This window comes from Macaca mulatta, chromosome 12 (assembly GCF_049350105.2).
Source record: "Macaca mulatta isolate MMU2019108-1 chromosome 12, T2T-MMU8v2.0, whole genome shotgun sequence".
NCBI classification, from domain to species: Eukaryota; Metazoa; Chordata; class Mammalia; order Primates; family Cercopithecidae; genus Macaca; species Macaca mulatta.
In genome coordinates, this window is record NC_133417.1 from 129,234,396 (window position 1) to 129,252,688 (window position 18,293).

The 18,293-nt window shown below is 41.8% G+C and overlaps 1 protein-coding gene across 2 annotated transcripts in view; it reads right to left on the reverse strand.

The window, feature by feature from the left end:
* SERPINE2 (serpin family E member 2) overlaps positions 1-18,293 on the reverse strand; it is a 65,310-nt gene that overhangs the window by 1,571 nt on the left and 45,446 nt on the right. For both annotated transcript variants that reach the window (XM_015111172.3, XM_077957714.1), the window contains exons 4-8: positions 15,576-15,773; positions 8,328-8,526; positions 6,299-6,399; positions 3,935-4,021; positions 811-894 (exon numbers count right to left, since the gene is read on the reverse strand). In XM_015111172.3, the coding sequence (XP_014966658.1) occupies positions 811-894; positions 3,935-4,021; positions 6,299-6,399; positions 8,328-8,526; positions 15,576-15,773 (669 nt within the window). The remainder of the gene's footprint in view (positions 1-810; positions 895-3,934; positions 4,022-6,298; positions 6,400-8,327; positions 8,527-15,575; positions 15,774-18,293) is intronic.

Sequence of the window (18,293 nt, forward strand, 5' to 3'; positions counted from 1 at the left end):
AAGATGAGGCTTAAGGCCAGAGCCAAGTTTGAACCATGACTCCCAGAGCAAAAATCTACTGTATTAACAGTTCCCGAGGTATTTCAATAGAGTGGGCTTATAAAGTGACACGGTTTGGCGCTGTGTCCCCACCCAAATCTTGCCTTGAATTGTAATAATCCCCATTTATCAAGGGCAGGGCCAGGTGGAGATAACTGAATCATAGGAGCGGTTTCTCCCATACTGTTCTCGTGATAGTGAGTGAGTTCTCACGAGATCTGATGGTTTCATAAGGGGTTCCCCACTTTGCTCGGCTCTCATTTTCTCTACTGCCACCCTGTGAAGTGGTGCCTTTCACCATAATTGTAAGTTTCCTGAGGCTTCCCTAGCCATGTGGAACTGTGAGTCAATTAAACCTCTTTTCCTTATAAATTACCCACTCTAGGGTATTTCTTCATAATAGCGTGAGAACAGGCTAATACACAAAAGCTGAAGTTATATAGCTTCTAGCAAAATTGAACGACCACATTTATATAAATATGGAAAAGTCAATAGATGTCAAAAGTGTTCCTAAGGGATGCTGAGCCTCTCTGTTAAAAACAACAATCCGCAAAACCTAGAATCTTGTCAGTGTGTAAAAGATTCCATCACACCTGTAAACACAGCCTTGTTTTCCTATCTCTTTAACATGGGTGGTTATATTCGAAGCATTTGCAACTACTGACATTAGGGAAATGGATTATGGGCACCACTGTTGGATATAATGAAGAGTGCAAGATACCTTTTGAAATTCTAACAAAGAGGGAATGATGGAAGAGGAGAGTCACTTACCTGTAGGATTATGTCGGATGAAAAACAGAAAAGGTCTGTCTACTATAAACCAGGGAGGCGATGATCTTGCAATTAGAATTGCAGCTATGGGAAGAAAAGGAAAATATGTTGTGCACATTACATGAGGCCATGTAAGCATAAGGCCAGCAAGTTAGCTAGCTTCATGGACCCTCAGAGGCTGGTGTCTGAAGACACACTTAATGTTTGTCCCATAGGCTGACCATGTTACAACAGGCTCAATGATCACCATTTACTAAGCCTACCTTGGGCCAGGCCCTTTACATTACTGTGTCATCTCTTCTACAGAAGCACCATCTCTGATAAATGTACTTACTCCTCATAGAGTTTTGATGAGAATTAAATGACATAAGATATATTATAGCTCTTGGAACAGTGTTTGTCACTAAACACACCTAATGCATATTCATTGTTATTATTAGCTATTTTTTTATTCACACCATCTGCTTTGCTGATAAAGTCCCTGCTTCTTTTTTTGTTTGTTTGTTTTTTGAGATGGAGTCTCACTCTGTCACCCAGGCTGGAGTGCAGTGGTACGATCTCGGCTCACTGCAACCTCCGCCTCCCGGGTTCAAGCAATTCTCCTGCCTCAGCCTCCTGAGTAGCTGGGACTACAGGCGTGCGCCACTACACCCGACTAATTTTTGTATTTTTAGTAGAGACGGGGTTTCACTATGTTGGTCACGCTGGTTTCGAACTCCTGACCTCAAGTTGAACTGAACTCATGAGCCACCGCGCCCGGCCCCTGGTCCTGTTTAGCTTCTCTAAATCTTTTCTGTATATAAAGGCCCAGCCCAATTCTTAGCTTTCGTGTCTGTGCCTTCTCCTTTGGCACACTATTTAGGTTTCCTTTGCACTGGAATGTAGACCACTCATCCAGGACCTACTACCTCTGCTGTTCAACTCACCAGGTGTAGGCATCTGACTTGGAAAGCAAACTTCTTTAGGCTCATGGGTCTTGGTCATTCCTTGTCTGCCAGGCTTGCTTCCACTTAATAAGCCTGAGCCAGGGCCTCAAGGAAGGGTAGGCGTGTGGCATTACTACCACATGCCTGTTGCAATGGCTCAGTCCTCTTGCTCAAACCCCATAAAGTATTGAACACTTGGGCTTGATGTTATAAAGGAAACACCTGCAGTTATGCTGGAGCAAGGCCTTTTCCCAGGGTTATTAAAAACAAGTATTAAATAGCAGGTGTTATGGACTGAACTGTGTCTCCCCCCAGATTCATATGCTGAAACCCCAAACCCCTAACATGACTATATTTGGAGATAATGCCTTTGAGGAGGCAATGAAGGTTAAGTAGGGTTCTATTCTAATAGGACTGTTGTCCTTATTTGAAACGGGAGAGACACCAGGGATGTGTCACATGGAGAAAAGACCATGTGAGGACACAGGGAGGGGCAACCTCTGGAGATCCAGAGATCTCAGGAGAAACAAACCTGCCAACACCAACAGCTTGATCTTGAACTCCCAGTCTCCAGAAGTGTGAGTGCTGTTGTTTAAACCACCCAGTCAATGGTATTGTGTCATGGCAGCCCAGGCAGACCAAGACAGGAGGACCTGGGCAGTTACATGGGGCCTTGCACTGGGTTTAATACTCTGCTGTTGCTATCTTGAAACTCTAAATACATTTTGAACAAGGGGCTCCATATTTTCATTTTGCACAGGACCCCACAAACTATGTAGCTGGTCCTGATAGTTACACTCGGCAAAATTGGTCAATGACTTTTAGATGTTACTACTTAAAATTACCTAGAAAAGACAAAAAGCATCTTAAAATTTCCAACCCTCTTATTCCAGGGTCTTTGTTTTAAATGCTACTTTAAAGGAATTTTAAAAATGTTTATTCGAGGCCGGGCGCGGTGGCTCAAGCCTGTAATCCCAGCACTTGGGAGGCTGAGACGGGCGGATCACGAGGTCAGGAGATGGGGACCATCCTGGCTAACACGGTGAAACCCCGTCTCTACTAAAAAATACAAAAAAACTAGCCGGGCGAGGTGGCGGGTGCCTGTAGTCCCAGTTACTCGGGAGGCTGAGGCAGGAGAATGGTGTAAATCTGGGAGGCGGAGCTTGTAGTGAGCTGAGATCCGGCCACTGCACTCCAGCCTGGGTGACAGAGCGAGACTCCGTCTTAAAAAAATAAAAATAAATATATATATATATATATTTATTTATTTGAGATATATATATATATAATATATATATATATAATATATATATATATTTATTTGAGAAAGGCAGTAACACATCTATTGTGAGTATAACTGGTATGTTTCAGTAACCAGGATATTTGACCCAGCTGCAAGTGTAGCTAAGATTTTCACTTTATGGGCTCACAGAGTTGGCCAAATCTATTCATCTAATTTCCTACAGATAACGAGGGGTGAAAAAAACTGACTTACGATTGTTCTGTTTTCTCCTTCATTATGTAAACCACTGAGGAGGAAGCAGATGTGGATGTTCTAATTATCAAGGAAGGCTGTAAAGCAATCCTGCCACAATTGAACAGATGCTGGCGGATTCTTCAGTTTATCCTGGATAGACCTGATTGCCTATTTTCTTTTAAGTATTTGTTGTTTATTTTATGTTTAAATCTGAAGATTGGTCTTTTTTTGCCAGTAAGAAGCCAGAACATGTTTTATCCTCCTGAGAGCAGGGGTCAGCAAACCATTGTCCTCAAGGCAAGTCTCCCAGGCCAAATCCTGTTTTTATGAATAAAGTTTTATTGGAACACAGCCACATCTGTTTACTTGTATTGTTGTTGGCTGTTTTCATGCTACAATGGCAGAGCTAAGAAGCTGTGATGGAGACGGTATGACACACAAATCTGAAATACATACTTTCTGGCTCTTTATAGAAGTTTGCTGACTCCTGTCCCAGAGGAGTTTCTCTCACTGAAATGCTTTTCTTTAATGAAACAGATTCTGAGCTTTGTGGTTACAGGTCTTCAATCTGTCTGTACTCACTGCTGTCTCCCGAGGGTCAACCCACACACAGTGCCTGGCTGGAAAGAGGGTGCGTTACATATTTGCTCAACCAATGAGTATACAGGAGTGTGTCTGCTCCCCTGCTAGAGGAAGTCCTGCCACGTGACCCAGTGCTTACTTGTTGCTGCTGAAGCTTTGGTTCCATCTTCACTGACTTCAATTTTTGCTTTTTGCAAGATATGAGAAACATGGAGGTTTTCTGACCCTGTTTCCAGAAAATAAAACAGTATCAGCATTTGTTTGATCGGCAGGCCATTGGTTGGTTGGGGAAGTAACCTCAAAGCTCAAAGCCATGGCAAATTCCAATTTTTAAAGTGTCAGAAGACATGACCTCTGACAGTCCTGGTGTTGAAGGCTGCAGACAGCTGTTACTTGTGAATTTCAGTCCCTGCTAGGTGAACTGTGATACTCACTTCTGGAGAGGGGCCCAGGCCCTCAAATGATTTACTGCCTCTATCAGTTCAATTCTGATCACTAGAATTGTATTTAAAAAATGAAAAGAGCAGAGCTATAAAAAGGAAGCCCAGTTTTCTGGAAGCAGCAAGGCAACAAGATTATTTTTCAGTTACAGAATGCAGATGCAAAAGGGATTTCAGACAGCACTGACAGATGGGGAAACTGAGCCCTAGAATGTTAAGTAATCTTCCCTGCAATCATACAGCTAGTTAGTGGCAGAGTAAGTCCGGGCTCTTCACAACAGCCACTCATCTCATGGGCATAGGAGTGAGAGAAGAGTGCTGAACAAGAGAAGAGTTTAGATTCTCCGGGAAGGGCCAAGGCATAAATGCAGTTGTGTCTCAGGGACCTTCTGGTGAACTCACTTTACTTCTCAGCAAATTCTGACCATTCCAGCAGCACCCACTGGGTATAGCTTTCACAGAGAATGCAAACTGAAGTTGACATTAGTCTGGATGGGACATAGGTCTGGATGCAAAGGGAAAATGTGCTTTTTGTGTCATCTGCTTTTGAACTATCTGCACCAATGCCCAGCTCTAATATGACCAAATTGTGACTGAGACGCACATTTATAGGGCCCAAGTTACATGCAGTGTTAAAGAGAACTCTCCAGGAGAATTTGGGGCACCTGGTTCTTCCTGTGAATACCCCCTATTTAGCATTTCAGCTGCTATGAATAACCTCGAAGGGGAACGTGCAGATGAAAATGGTACTTTTCAGGCTTTGCTGGGCTGAGGGACTGTGTTAAAATGGATTCTGGTTCAGTGGGTCTGGGTTACACCCAAGACTGTGCATTTCAAACCAGCTCCCGGGTGATGTTAATGCTGTTGGGCTGGAGGCCTGAGTTTCAGTCATGAGGGATTAACGGCTATGAGAATATCCACGGAGCTCAGGTTCACCAGAGCAGTCATGTTTGTCCCCAGAACAGGTACTAGGTGTTTACTAGCACGCAACTGAAGCTGGCAATGAGCTAATTTCTTACCATTCAAGGTTATTTGCAAACTGGAGTACAAATCATGTTCAAGCCATGACTTTTCCTTGGAAAGATTGCTATGTTCTAAATTTAAAGAACAAAGGACTGACCATTCAAACATAACTCTAGAGAAAGGTACATACACTGCTGGCAAATGAAAAGTATGCCTTAATTGCTTTGGCAAAGAAAAATTTTCATCAGATTCATTTGAATTTATATTGTTTCAGATTAATGAGCATGAAATGCCAAAATACATATCTGGGTATAGTGTATGCCTGCAGTCTTGATTTTTTCAAGCAAAAGGAAAAAGTTGGCATTTGAAAACAGAGCGACAATATCTAAGTCAGAGCCAATATTAACAAAAGCAATACATGAAATACTCCTTTATGTAGTCACTGGGGCTTCCCATGAAATGTACGTGCAAAATGTAAGGATGCTTACTTAAATTTAAGGTCAAGAGCAATGACTAGATAAAGAAAATGAGGTATGTATATACCATGGAATACTACTCAGTCATAAAAAGAATGAAATAATGTCTTTTGCAGCAACTTGAATGGAGCTGGAGGCCATTATTCTAAATGAAGTAACTCAAGAATGGAAAACCAAATACTGTATGTTCTTGCTTATAAATGGGAGACAAGCTATGGGTATGCAAAGGCATAGAGAGTGGTATAATGGACTAGAGAGACTCAGAAGGAGGAGGGTGGGTTGGTGAGGAGCTAAAAATCTACTAATAAATATTGGGTACAATGTACACTACTTGGGGGAGGGGTGCACTAAAATCTCAGACTTCATCGCTATATAATTGATCCATGTAACCAAAAACCACTTGTACCCCAAAAACTATTGAAATAAAAAGATAAAAGAAAAAAAATAAACGAAGGTCAATAAATAAATAAACAAAGGTCAATAGCATCATTTGGCAATATATCGAAACCTCGTACAGTTTTAGGGCAGCACATTCCTAATTCGGATCCTTTTTCCTCTGAACAAATCAGTCTCGGTTTGTAACACTTTCTTCAAGTATACAGATACATTTCAAATTGAACATACTTGTTATTTTCGTAAAATTTGCCTTTGATGAATCAAACATGTCGGTAATGCCAAGGGCTTTCAGCGGCTCCTTCAAATCTGTCTGTGCTACAGCTGTGAACCTAGCATGAAAGCAGAAATGGAGAAGAACATCACGAGGCTATAAATGCCGCAACATGATAGAGTCGGTGCATGTTTACAAACTGATTCTTTTAAAGTAATATCTGAATACCGATCTGAATTGCATCTTAAATTTGAATTCCAAATTTAAATACCAGATAAGTAAAGGACACCTCATCTCTCAAACAGTTGGCAAAATGAGTCGTACATACTAACGGCAAGAATGGGCACTCCCACCCTCAGGTGTAATTGGCCCCCTGTTCCAATACTTAGGAAGATCTACAAACAGAAACATACTTCTTTTATACTGACGTGGAGGCTGAGTGTTAACAAGTTCCCAGTACTCTGGAAGATCTATCATTCTTCCCCATATCCAGCTAAAGTTTCTCCATATTCATCTTGGTTGCTCTAAGACCTGCCATCCTTATCGGGATTGGAGATGGTCAAAAGAGAGGAGAAACATTCCTGATAGTTCATTTTGGGATTCTTTTTTTTTGAGACAGAGTCTTGCTCTGTCGCCCAGGCTGGAGGGCAATGGTGCGATCTTGGCTCACTGCAACCTCTGCCTCCTGGGTTCAAGCAATTCTCCTGCCTCAGCCACCCAAGTAGCTGGGATTACAGGCACCCACCACTATGCCTGGCTAGGGGTTTTAGATATTTGTATTTTTAGTAGAGACGGGGTTTTTCCATGTTGGCCAGGCTAGTCTCGAACTTCTGACCTCGTGATCCGCCTGCCTCGGTCTCCCAAAGTGTTGGAATTACAGGCGTGAGCCACCGTGCCCAGCCCCTTTTGAGATTCTCAAAGTATTTTACTATTAAAACAGGAGCAAAGATTAGGCATAGGTGACATGATATTATATTTGGGTATAACAGGTTTCCTGAATATTTGTGAACTACTTGGCCTTGGGGATACATGGATATAGATGTGTAAATGTCAGTTACTATCATCAGAGGATGCTTTATCAGATTTGATCTCATCCTGTGGAAGAGCACCAAGGAGAGGGGGGCAGATTCTCACCACAGATGGGCTATAATGGTTAAGAACCTGTTCTTCACCCATTGAGACCTATGATGCCACCATCTTATTTATTTATTTATATCAAGCATTGCCTACCTGAAGGCTTATTTTACCAAAAAATAAAAAATAAAAATAAAAATAAAAATCTTGAAAGGATTAGTAACACTTATTGTGAATGTGTTACTCTGATTACTTAACTCGGTGACCAAAGAATCAAAAGCTATTAGAACTCTCCACTACCACCAAGACCTGGGTTGTTAAAAGCTCTGGATGGTAGGAAGGCAGCAATGTTGAGAAGTTCATAGAAAGGGAACAACGTTCATTGCTTCTTCACAGTTCTGGACAAAGCATTCGCTGACCTGTTAGAACATGAAGATTCATACAGGATTTGGGGTTACTTTTCCCATGGCTTCAAGTCATAACAGCTCAAATTCCATCTCTGTCTTACTCTTAGGGTATAATAGAAAAACTGGCTGCTGTGGTCTTCATGAACTTCTAGCTAAATAAATAAACTAAAATGAAGCTCCTTATGAAAGCACATGGAGTTCTACTAAACGTCACTGTACTTTCATCCATACTATGATGACACACATATTTTCAGTCTTTTAAATACAATGAGATATGTCAAAAAGCCCCTGCAGTACCCTGAAGAGCTTAGGCTCATGTGAAGGTTTAGAAACCAAGGCTGCCCTCTCTCCTTTCTGACGATCCACATCTTACCATACAGGAAGCACAGGCATTGAATAAAAGCGTTTAGAAAAGCATGGCCTCGTAATCTCACCATGAAATTTCTGCAGAACAGAACAGGCTTCATGATGTGCCATATTTTTGCCTCATGTTGTCTGGTGTCCGACATAACAGCTGCTGATTGAACAATGCCACTGTTTTCTTTGAGGGGAAGGGGCCACTTACTTGGGCAGGATCACCTGCACCCTCTTGGGCACCATGATGCTCATCCAGCTGTCTATGGTCTTGGCGCTGATGTGTGGGATGATGGCAGACAGCGGAGTGGAGCTCTCGGTCGGCAGCGCAATCAGCATGCTGATGCTTTCCCCGTGGTAGGGCAGTTCAATGAAGTTGTACCATAAATCACTGGGGGCACTTGTTGACCCTAAAGAAATCAGAAGCAAGTTCAGTGTATCCTTGTTGACTTCTAGAAGTGGCATGAGTGCTTGCTGGCCACCAGGATAGCTTCAGAGAGCAACTCAGTTGGAGAACTTCCCTTTTCCACAAATAGCTTCCTTAGAAGGACAAAGATAAGGACAATTATTTCTTCCTTTCCCGGTGAAGAATTCTCCTTTCTTCAGTCTAGACAGAATGCCTTTGGGTATCACTGAAATCACTTTAATTCTGTTGAGGAGAATTTAACTAAATCATAAAGTGCTTAAAATTCAGTGCTTTGCAAGAAGTTGACCCTTACATGAATAAAAGAATACATTCAAGCTGCCTTAGAATCATTCCTTTTTGCTTTTAGTTTTTTTTTTTTAAATAAACTGTATTGTGTATATTAAGGTACACAATATGATGTTATGGGATACGTATAGATAGTAAAATAGTTACTATGGTAAAGCAAATTAACATATCCATTATCTCACGTAATTACCCATTTTGCTGTGTTGGGGACAAGACCAGCTAAAATTGACTCATTGAGCAGGAATCCCAACATGGTGCAATTTTATTTCCTATAGTCCTCATTTTGGATAAGCCTACATGTGCATGTGAAGAGAGAGAGGGATACACAGCACCCACAGGGCCCACTCTGTGCCAGGCCTATATCCTGCAACAGGTTGAGGATCTACAGCACCTCGTGGGGTAGGCATAAGAAGCACTATTTTGCAATTGAGGAAGCCACCTTTAGAGAAATGAAGTAACCTCCAAAGGATGCATGGCTAAGAAGTGAGGAGCCAGGAGAGTCTAACTCTTAGGGTATAACAGAAAAACTGGCTGCCGTGGTCTTCATGAACATCTAGCTAAATAAATAACTAACTAAAATGAAGCTCCTTATGAAAGCACATCGAGTTCTATTAAACGTCACTGTACTTTCATCCATACTACGATGACACAGATGTGTTTTCAGTCTTTTAAATACAATGAGATATGTCAAAAAGTCCCTTCAGTACCATAAAGGGCTTATGCTCATGTGGAGGTTTAGAGACCAAGGATTGTCTTCCTCCTACTTCACCACCCTGCCCTATTCACTCTTCACCCATTCCAGGAATCACCATTGGGGTTTTAGATAATTTATGGTACTTCTACTTAATAATGAAAACCCAAGAATAATGTAAGCCAGCATTTCTCAAATGTTATTTGGAGAGCAGTCTACCTACAAGATGCTCTACAGACAAAACAGATTCCACATCCTCGGGAGTTTAGCAAACAAGAAGAGAGAAAGCAAGTTTCCTGCATGATTTTCACTGATCTTTTCTTTGGAGATGACATGTGCCAATCACTGCCTTTTAAGACAGGGAACTTCAATATGCCAGTTCTCCATAGAACAGGGTTGGGAGGGATGGACAGAGGGAGAGATGAAGAGAAAGACACCAAGGGAGGGAAAGAGAGTGAACTTGAGGAACACTGAAATATGATAAAAATAGTGAGGTTATTAGAATATATGGCACTACAGGATGACACTACAGTTTTTCCCTAAGGAAGAAACAACATAGACAACTGGCAGAGGAACTGGGGCTCTCCTGGTCCTAGCACACTGCATTTCCTGCAGGGCTGTTCAGTAACCCAGGTGCAGCCCGCCTCAGCTCCCATGTGCTTCGAACTCTCACCCGAGCCTGGCTTCTGTCTTGCGGCAACCTAAGAATGAAAGAGAGGATTCTTCGTCTTTACTCTTAGCCTGCATAACAAAATGGTCTCAGCAGAAACAGAAAAATCAATGGGAAAGTGAGGAAAAAATCACTTCCTAATGAGCTCTTTAATCCTTGAAGAAAACATTAAGTCCCTATTCTGGCAGAGCTAATTTTCTGAAACAGTGAAATTTGGGAAGTGGTTAATAAGTGATGGCTCCAGGGCATGAAATAAGGACCTGGAGGTGTTAACTGCTTCTAGAAATGTTTACTATTCTGTTAAGAAGGATCGAAGTAATGAATAATGAAAAGTTATGAGCTGGAATGTGTTTGAGGGAGGAGAGAGATCATCCAGCTTCACCAGTTAATCCATCCTTGGCTGGATCCATCATTAACTGACAAGTAACACTAATAACCATGAACCATTCTGCATCCAGTCACCTCTGCTTGATGACTGAGTTCCCCCCACTCCTTCTGCTTCTGACCACAGAAGCTGATGACCAGTGGTAGCCACGGTGCATCAGACATGTCCATACTTACCTTTATTTGGTGCCTTGAGGAGCTGGTAGATAAAATAACACCTTTTCTGTCTACCTGGTCACTCAAGCACTGCATCCTTTTATAGAGGGCACGTGCCAAGGCCACGAGATCTGGGGTTATAAGACCTGTATTCAAATCCTGCACCTGCAGCACACTAGCTCTGAGACTTTGGCAAGTTCCTTGACTCCAAGTCTTAGTTTATCTGTAAAAAGCTATAATAATGGCACCTACTTTACAGAATGGGAACATTCAATGAGACAACACATACCAAGAACTCAGCATAAGCTGGGCCACAGCAAAAACTGCCATCTAGTGATGTAAGACGCTGTGTAAAATACCTCGCTTCTTGCAATGCGAGGTCCCTGCTCACAGTCTAAACACAAAATTGGCCCACCCAGGTAAACCACATGGCGTATTACGTAGCTGATAAAAGCATAACTCCCAAGCAGAATGAATCAAGTAAGGAAGGGGACTTGGGAGCCTTGTGTTGGAGCATGGAGCCTCTCGTCATCCCAGAGCTTTTCCCTTTGAAATCCCCTACCCGATGCTCTCTATTCTTTAACCTCTGGAAGGCAGACTGAGTATTCTTTAACAAGGATCATTTCTGCAGTGTATAAAAACGTAAGTATATAATATGTTGATTAACTCTGAAAAGGAGCAGAGATGAAAAAGAGAAAATAAGGATTTTCTCTTAGATGAATGGTGGGAGATAATAAGTGAAGAATCAAGTATTAAAAATGTGGAGGAGATTTAGAACTTTCTCTAAGTGGTGTTTCGGGTGACCCAGTTTTTCCAGAAAGCCCCTGAAGTAATCCGATTTCCACTTTAAGTGCTACTAGGGAAGACGTAACTAGGCTCACTGAAATGTTAGGAACTCAGCCGGTACAATCAGGGAGGGTATCTTAAATATTTAATATCAGAAAGCCTTCATAGATGAAAGTCCCTCCAATTACCTTCTACTACAAGTAAATATGGATTTCCTGAGAACTTAAGAAACTTTTTAGACTGTACTTTAGTAGAAATTGAAATGGACATTTTGGAAAAACAACAGCAAAATGCCCCGCCGTGTGCAGCACTCTGCATTCTAGGCTGGAGTCCAAAGGGAGTTCGGGGAGCGTAGTGGGGAAGGAGGGGTGGTGCAAGCAGCTGGGTGAGTATCGGTGCCATTTGCTGCTAAGGAACTGTGGGTTGAGAACTAAATGGGCAAGGGCAATACGTATATTTATTTATGGAGACAGGGTCTTGCTCTGTTCCCCAGGCTGGAAAGCAGTGATGTGATCAGGGCTCACTACCACCTCAACATTCTGGGCTCAAGTGATCCCCCCACCTCACACTCCTGAGCAGCTGGAACCACAGGTGAGCACCACCATGCCTGGCTAAGTTTTAAACATTTTTTTGTAGAGACAGGGTCTCACTCTGTTGCCGAGGCTCATCTTGAACTCCCAGGTTCAAGGGATCCTCCTGTCTCAGCTTCCCAAAGTGCTGGAATTACAGGTGTGTGCCACGGTGCCTGGCATAAATGAGTTTCATCTACGCGACTAGAATTCAGCGGGCAACCAAGTTAAGACGTAATGTGAACAGACAGGTATGAGCTGGAAACTCAGGAGAAAAGAAGATGGAAATATAAATGTTATTCTTTGTGGGGTTTTTTCCAAAATAAAGTATCAAATGTCTAAATTCATAACCATAAAACATTTGTAACAGCTGACTTGGAGATTCCTATGCCATTCATTCCTATTCCAGGAAATTACCTGTAGAAATTTACTGATGCAAGTATTGAAAAATGTATGTACAAGAATACTCACTGCAGTATCATTATAGAAAAAAAGCAAATGGCCTTCCACAGGATATTAAGATACATTTATATTATGGAATATTACGTGGCTGATAAAAGAATCAAGTAAATCCTTATGAATTGGCACAAAAAGTTGTCCACTGTCTAATGAAAGCCAATTATAGAATAGAAATTACAGTACAATCCTATGTATGCAAAAAGTTTCAGACATATTTTACATATCCCTAGAAAGGTTCTCAAATGATGTACTTGATACTTAATAGGAATTTTTATCCAAGGAAACAGGATTTTAGGGGAACTTTTACTTTCTGCCACATATATATTGAGGTATACTGAGGATTTTGCAATGAGCATGAAATAGAATTCTACTAAAAATGATTTTAAGGCTTCTTTTTTTCTTAATAGAAAAGTTTCTACCCTTGAAGTGCTTCTACTTTATGGGGCATAAATCAGAAAGGTTTTCTTCTTAGTGTTCACTCTCCTTTTGTGATCAAGCAAATATTCTCAGAGCCCTTAATGATATCTTGGGGAGAACAGTCAAGAAGGCAGATAAACTGAATGACAATGTTTTGGCAAAGTGACCCGGAATAGTGAGGCATGGCTGAGGCCCAGGAAGCATCCGACAGGTGGCACCCTGGGCCCTGTGGGTTTGGACAGAGCAGTTTGAGCCAGGCCACTCCTGTAGGTCAGCGTGAGGAAACAGGCAGAAAGTGACGGACGGTCTGTGGAAACGGAAACGAACAGCCACCTGGGGTCACTGTAAATGGTAGTACTTTCTTCACAGCCCTGTCAAGACAATCCTTCCCTGTCTTATCATGAGAAGCTGGGTTTTGGCCAAAGCAAGAAAACAGGGAACTTATGACACTCTCACGCTCTGCTGCATGGCCCAGAACAGAGTCGCGTCCAGTTCCAGGTTCCTCAGTGAAACCCGATGACAGGCATGGAAAGGAGGTTGAGAAGGGTGAGCTAAGCCGTTCGCCATGTTTACTTGTGAGGGAATGAGAAAAGGAGTGAGCAGGAGACTTTCTTATTCTGGTCTGAATTAGGTACAGATCAGTCAGGGCAGAAAGTAAACAGATAAGACATCAAATTGGGCCATTTAGGCAGAATTTGATAAAGGACCACTTGTAAAGCATAGACAGGATACAGAGAAACATGATGGACAGTACCCTGGACAAGAAACGGTGGGCACCATGGCTAGCCTTGGGCTGGGAGGGAGGAAGAGGGGGTGGTGACCCAATGAGAAAGAGCTCTTGGGCACATCCCCTGGCAGAAGCTGAAACCTTTGGTAGAGGAATGCAGCTGGCCCATGACTCCGTAAGCGGAGGCCTGGGAAGTAAATACCCTGACCCCTTTCTCCTCTGTCCTTCCTATCGCCTGCCAGCTCTCACCAGCCAACCCAGCAAGAAGCCAGAGAGCAAGGGGGCCCAGGGCAGGATGGAAGCAGGTGAAGAAGCAAGGCATGAATCACGGAAAGAGGGAAGATACCAACACACTATGGGGGTTCTGTAGGGTTTAAATCTTTGACAATAAGAACGTATTTGTGCATTATTTTCTATAAAACACACATACATCGTAGGCAAAACAGCTTCCAAATGAAGAGCTACCGTGACATGTAACTCTCTGAGAACAGCCTGTCTACTCAAGAAATGCATGTTACATTTCTGTAAAAAAAAACATTTGAAATCTTCCATAGGAATGTTAATGGAATCCTTGCATTTTAATCTTGAACTATTAACTTGTTGTTTTTTTTTTTCAGCAAGAGAAACATACAGTAAATGAGGGCCCCCTCACTTTTTATTTTATTTTTTTATGGACTATAAAGTGTGTACAAAAGATTGACCTAAAATAAAATCACTTCATTGAAATGCTAGCACAGCCACCTGCTCATATCCCAGGCAAAGTGATTTTAGAAGTTCATTTGAGCCTGGCGCGGTGGCTCATGCCTTTAATCCCAGCAGTTTGAGAGGCCAAGGCAGGTGGATCACTTAGGCCCAGGAGTTCAAGACTACCCTGGGCAACACGGCAAAACCCCATTTGTACAAAAAGTAAACAAATTAGCTGGCCGTGGTGGTGCATGCCTGTGGTGCCAGCTACATGAGAGGCTCAGGTGGAAGGACTGCTTGAGTCCAAGAGGTCAAGGCTGCGGTGAGCCATGTTTGTGCCACCATAGCTGGGTGACACAGTGAGACTCTATCTCAGATAACTTTTTTTTCAAATTCAGAAATAATTTTTCTGAAATCCTACCATTAACATTTTTTACTGAACATCCTCTGAGACCTATCTCTATAGACATGTGAATATAAAGAATTTTACATGTGAGATTGACATCTGCTGTTCTATATCTCGTTTTCTGAAATCAACCATATATTGCATAATCCTTCCACTTATATAAATCTAAGTCTCATGATCACATATACATTCCACTGTATATCTGTATTTGGCTTATATTTATTTGTCAGTGTGTGCTTATGTTCAGAGTATAGATTCCCTGGAGTGGGACTGCCAGAGCCAGGACCCCGAGGAAGTCCTCAGACCACAGATCCCTGCCACAAACAGTGCCCAAGGGTCCTGCTTCCTCCCCACCAAAGCCACCAAGGGATTTTATCAACCTTTCTAATTTTTGCCAATCTGCTAAGTAAAAAAGAAATCCAATTTTTAATTTGGTAATGTAAGACTGCTAATGAGTTGCTGATGCCTTCATATGTTTACTGCTCACTTATACTTATTTCATGAATTGTCCTTTCGTCTTTAAGTTTTCAACCAAAAAGCCTACACATGCCATGCATTAATACTTTTTGTACATAACATATGCATACATTATGCATATTATGCTATGCATAGTCACCTTTGTACATAACACGGATTTACGTGAGCTTTATAAAAATCCTGCCTCTCAGCACCCTGCTCTGTTTCCCACTTTTTTTAAAAGATGAAAAGTTAGATTTGCTCTTGAATTAAGTTAAAGCACTCAAGGGCCTTTCTGCCGCCAGCATATCCTAGAACAGGCCTTGCCGAGCATGAACTCACCACACCGGAACACGGAGAGCTGGGCCAGCATTGGCACTTGATAGGATTTCCCGTCGGCTGCCATGAAAGTACGTTTCTTTGTGTTCTCAGGTTGGAACCGTGATTTCCACAGACCCTTGAAATACACTGCGTTGACGAGGACCAGTCTGGTGAGCACACCATCAATAAGATCTGGGGACAGCAGATTGTCAATCATATCTGTGAAGCCAAAGAACAAACAAGGGAAAAATAACCTCAGGACTGGTGGCCGGCTTGAGGGCAAATGGCAGTTGTCATCAAGTAGAATGAAAAATCAAAGGATTTTTAAGGAATGTTAAAGAGAATCTTCTAAAACTACCCCTTTGTACTTTCTAGGTTCCCCCTCCCCCACTAAATATTAAAGTTAAAAAGAAGTTAAAAGAGAAACAGAATTCTTTTATTATCAATTCCCTGCAAGTCCATGCTTTTAAAAAAATCTTACTCATCCAAATAAGGTATATTTGATAATGAATTGTTTCTTTTTTCTTTTCTTTCTTTCTTTCTTTCTTTCTTTCTTTCTTTCTTTTTTTTTTTTTTTTTGCGCCAATAAATGGTAGTAAGGGTTTCTGGTCAGTACAAGATAAGCAATTTTGTTCTGTTTTGCTCCACTTGGTTTAATTCAATCCCAGTCAAAAATAAACACTTCAGCCTGTATGTTATTAAGGGTGAATGCTTCATTTCTCTTAAGATTTTAGAAACGTCAAACATTATTTTGGAATCTCTGGATATCACAAGGCCTCATTAACTGCTTAAAGAAGAATGGAAACAAAAAATCAGTGTCTTTGTTTATGGATCAGGCATGAAGCAAGGTGCTAATATTACAGGCAATAGAAGAGAGGATTTTGAATGTTCTCACCAGAAAGAAATGAGAAATGTTTGAGGTAACTGAAATGTTAATTACTCTAATTTGATCATTACACATTGTATACATGCATCAAAGCATTACCACTGTACACCATATATGTACAATTGTTATGGGTCAATGAAAAATAAAATAAAGCCCAGGCACAGTGGTTTATGCCTGTAATCCCAGCACTGTGGGAGGCCGAGGAGGGAGGATCACTTGAGGCTAGGAGTTTGAGACCAGCCTGGAAAACAGAACTAGACCCCATCTCTACAAAAAATAAAAATTAAAAATATATTAGCCAGCTGGGTATGGTGGCAGGCACCTGTAATCCCAGCTCCTTGGGAGGCTGAGGTGGGAGGGTCGCCTGAGCCCAGGAGTACGAGGCTGTGTTGAGTTATGATTGCACCACTGTACTCCAGCCCGGGTGACAGAATGAGACCCTGTCTCTAAAAAACACAAAATAAAATAAAGTATATCTTTAAAAAGACAGGAAAAAATAAGGCCTGTCCTAGAACTCCTACTTTTAGAGGAAAATGCTCTTTACAAGATGTTGGGAATGGTCCATCTTACTTGTATCAGAAGTGAAGGAGTGAACACAACTCTTATCATTTCAGGATGCTTCCAAAATGCTACCTGTGGCTGAGAGAGTCTTCCAAAATGCTACCTGTGGCTGAAGGTTTGGTCTTCCAGTTAGCTTCCTTTTATTATACAGTTATTATACAGGTAGCTTCACAATTATTCTGAGGTCTTTGAAGGTTCAGTTGTGTAAGTGTGGGTCTGTATGTGTGTGTGTTTTTAAATAGGGATCACTAATGCCCAAAGCTATTAAAACTTAGTTCACTGCATTATTAGCTCAAATATATATGTGTGTGTGTGTATGTGTATAAATGCATACTATAAATGCAAGTTATACTACTTTACATGGTGAGAGTAAAACCAATAGCTTTTGAAGAAGCGAGAATATCTAATTCAGGGGTGACAGCATTAAGTCCTTTTAAATGAAACTCAAGAAGATTCTGATGTACAATAAACAAGTGTTTACATAAGTCATGGTAAATAAACACTGACGTTTCCCACAGTGTGCTAAGACAGTTCCATCACCACTCACTACTTCCACAAGGGGGCACCAACACCGCCTTAAGTCAGGACAAGGAAGGAAAATACCTAAGCCATAAACAGCCATCATTCAACTCAGCACAAGGCTGGCTGCAAACACACGCTGTCCTGTGGGAACGAAGTTAGAACTTTATGACATCCCACTAGCAAGCTCGTAATTGACTTCCCAATAGTGAATGTTGTTTCTTGCCTCTGCTGGGAACATTACCAAGTTCAATTCCTACTTGCCCTTAACACAGAGCTCAATGGTCCCCTGGACTTCTAAATTTTGTCTGATCATCCTCGTCACCTCCTAAGAGATGCCTCTGCTCTCGATTTCTGTAAAGCCCAGTGCCTGGCCCACCATGACACCTGCAGTATTTTATTCTAGCCAATTTTAATGTGTCTGTCTCCCCCAACTACACTGAGACCTGCACGAGACTCTGCCGTTCACTTTTTGCTTACTCCTAGCACTACACTGAGCATACAGGCAGTGCTCAATAAGTGTCTGAAGAAATGTTCTTAGCCCCTTTTTACAGAGACAAATAATGCCTCCAATTGCCCCTGGGAGGACTAAGATATAATATGGGGACATGAAGAAATAAAAAGAAAATGCATAGTTTAGAGGCAAAGAGGCACATGGAAAGCTGCCATCAGTAACTGCCACAGATAGACATCTATCATCCATCCATCCATCCATCCATCCATCCATCCATCCATCCGTCCATCTGTTCGTCCTTGGATACCTACCTACCTAC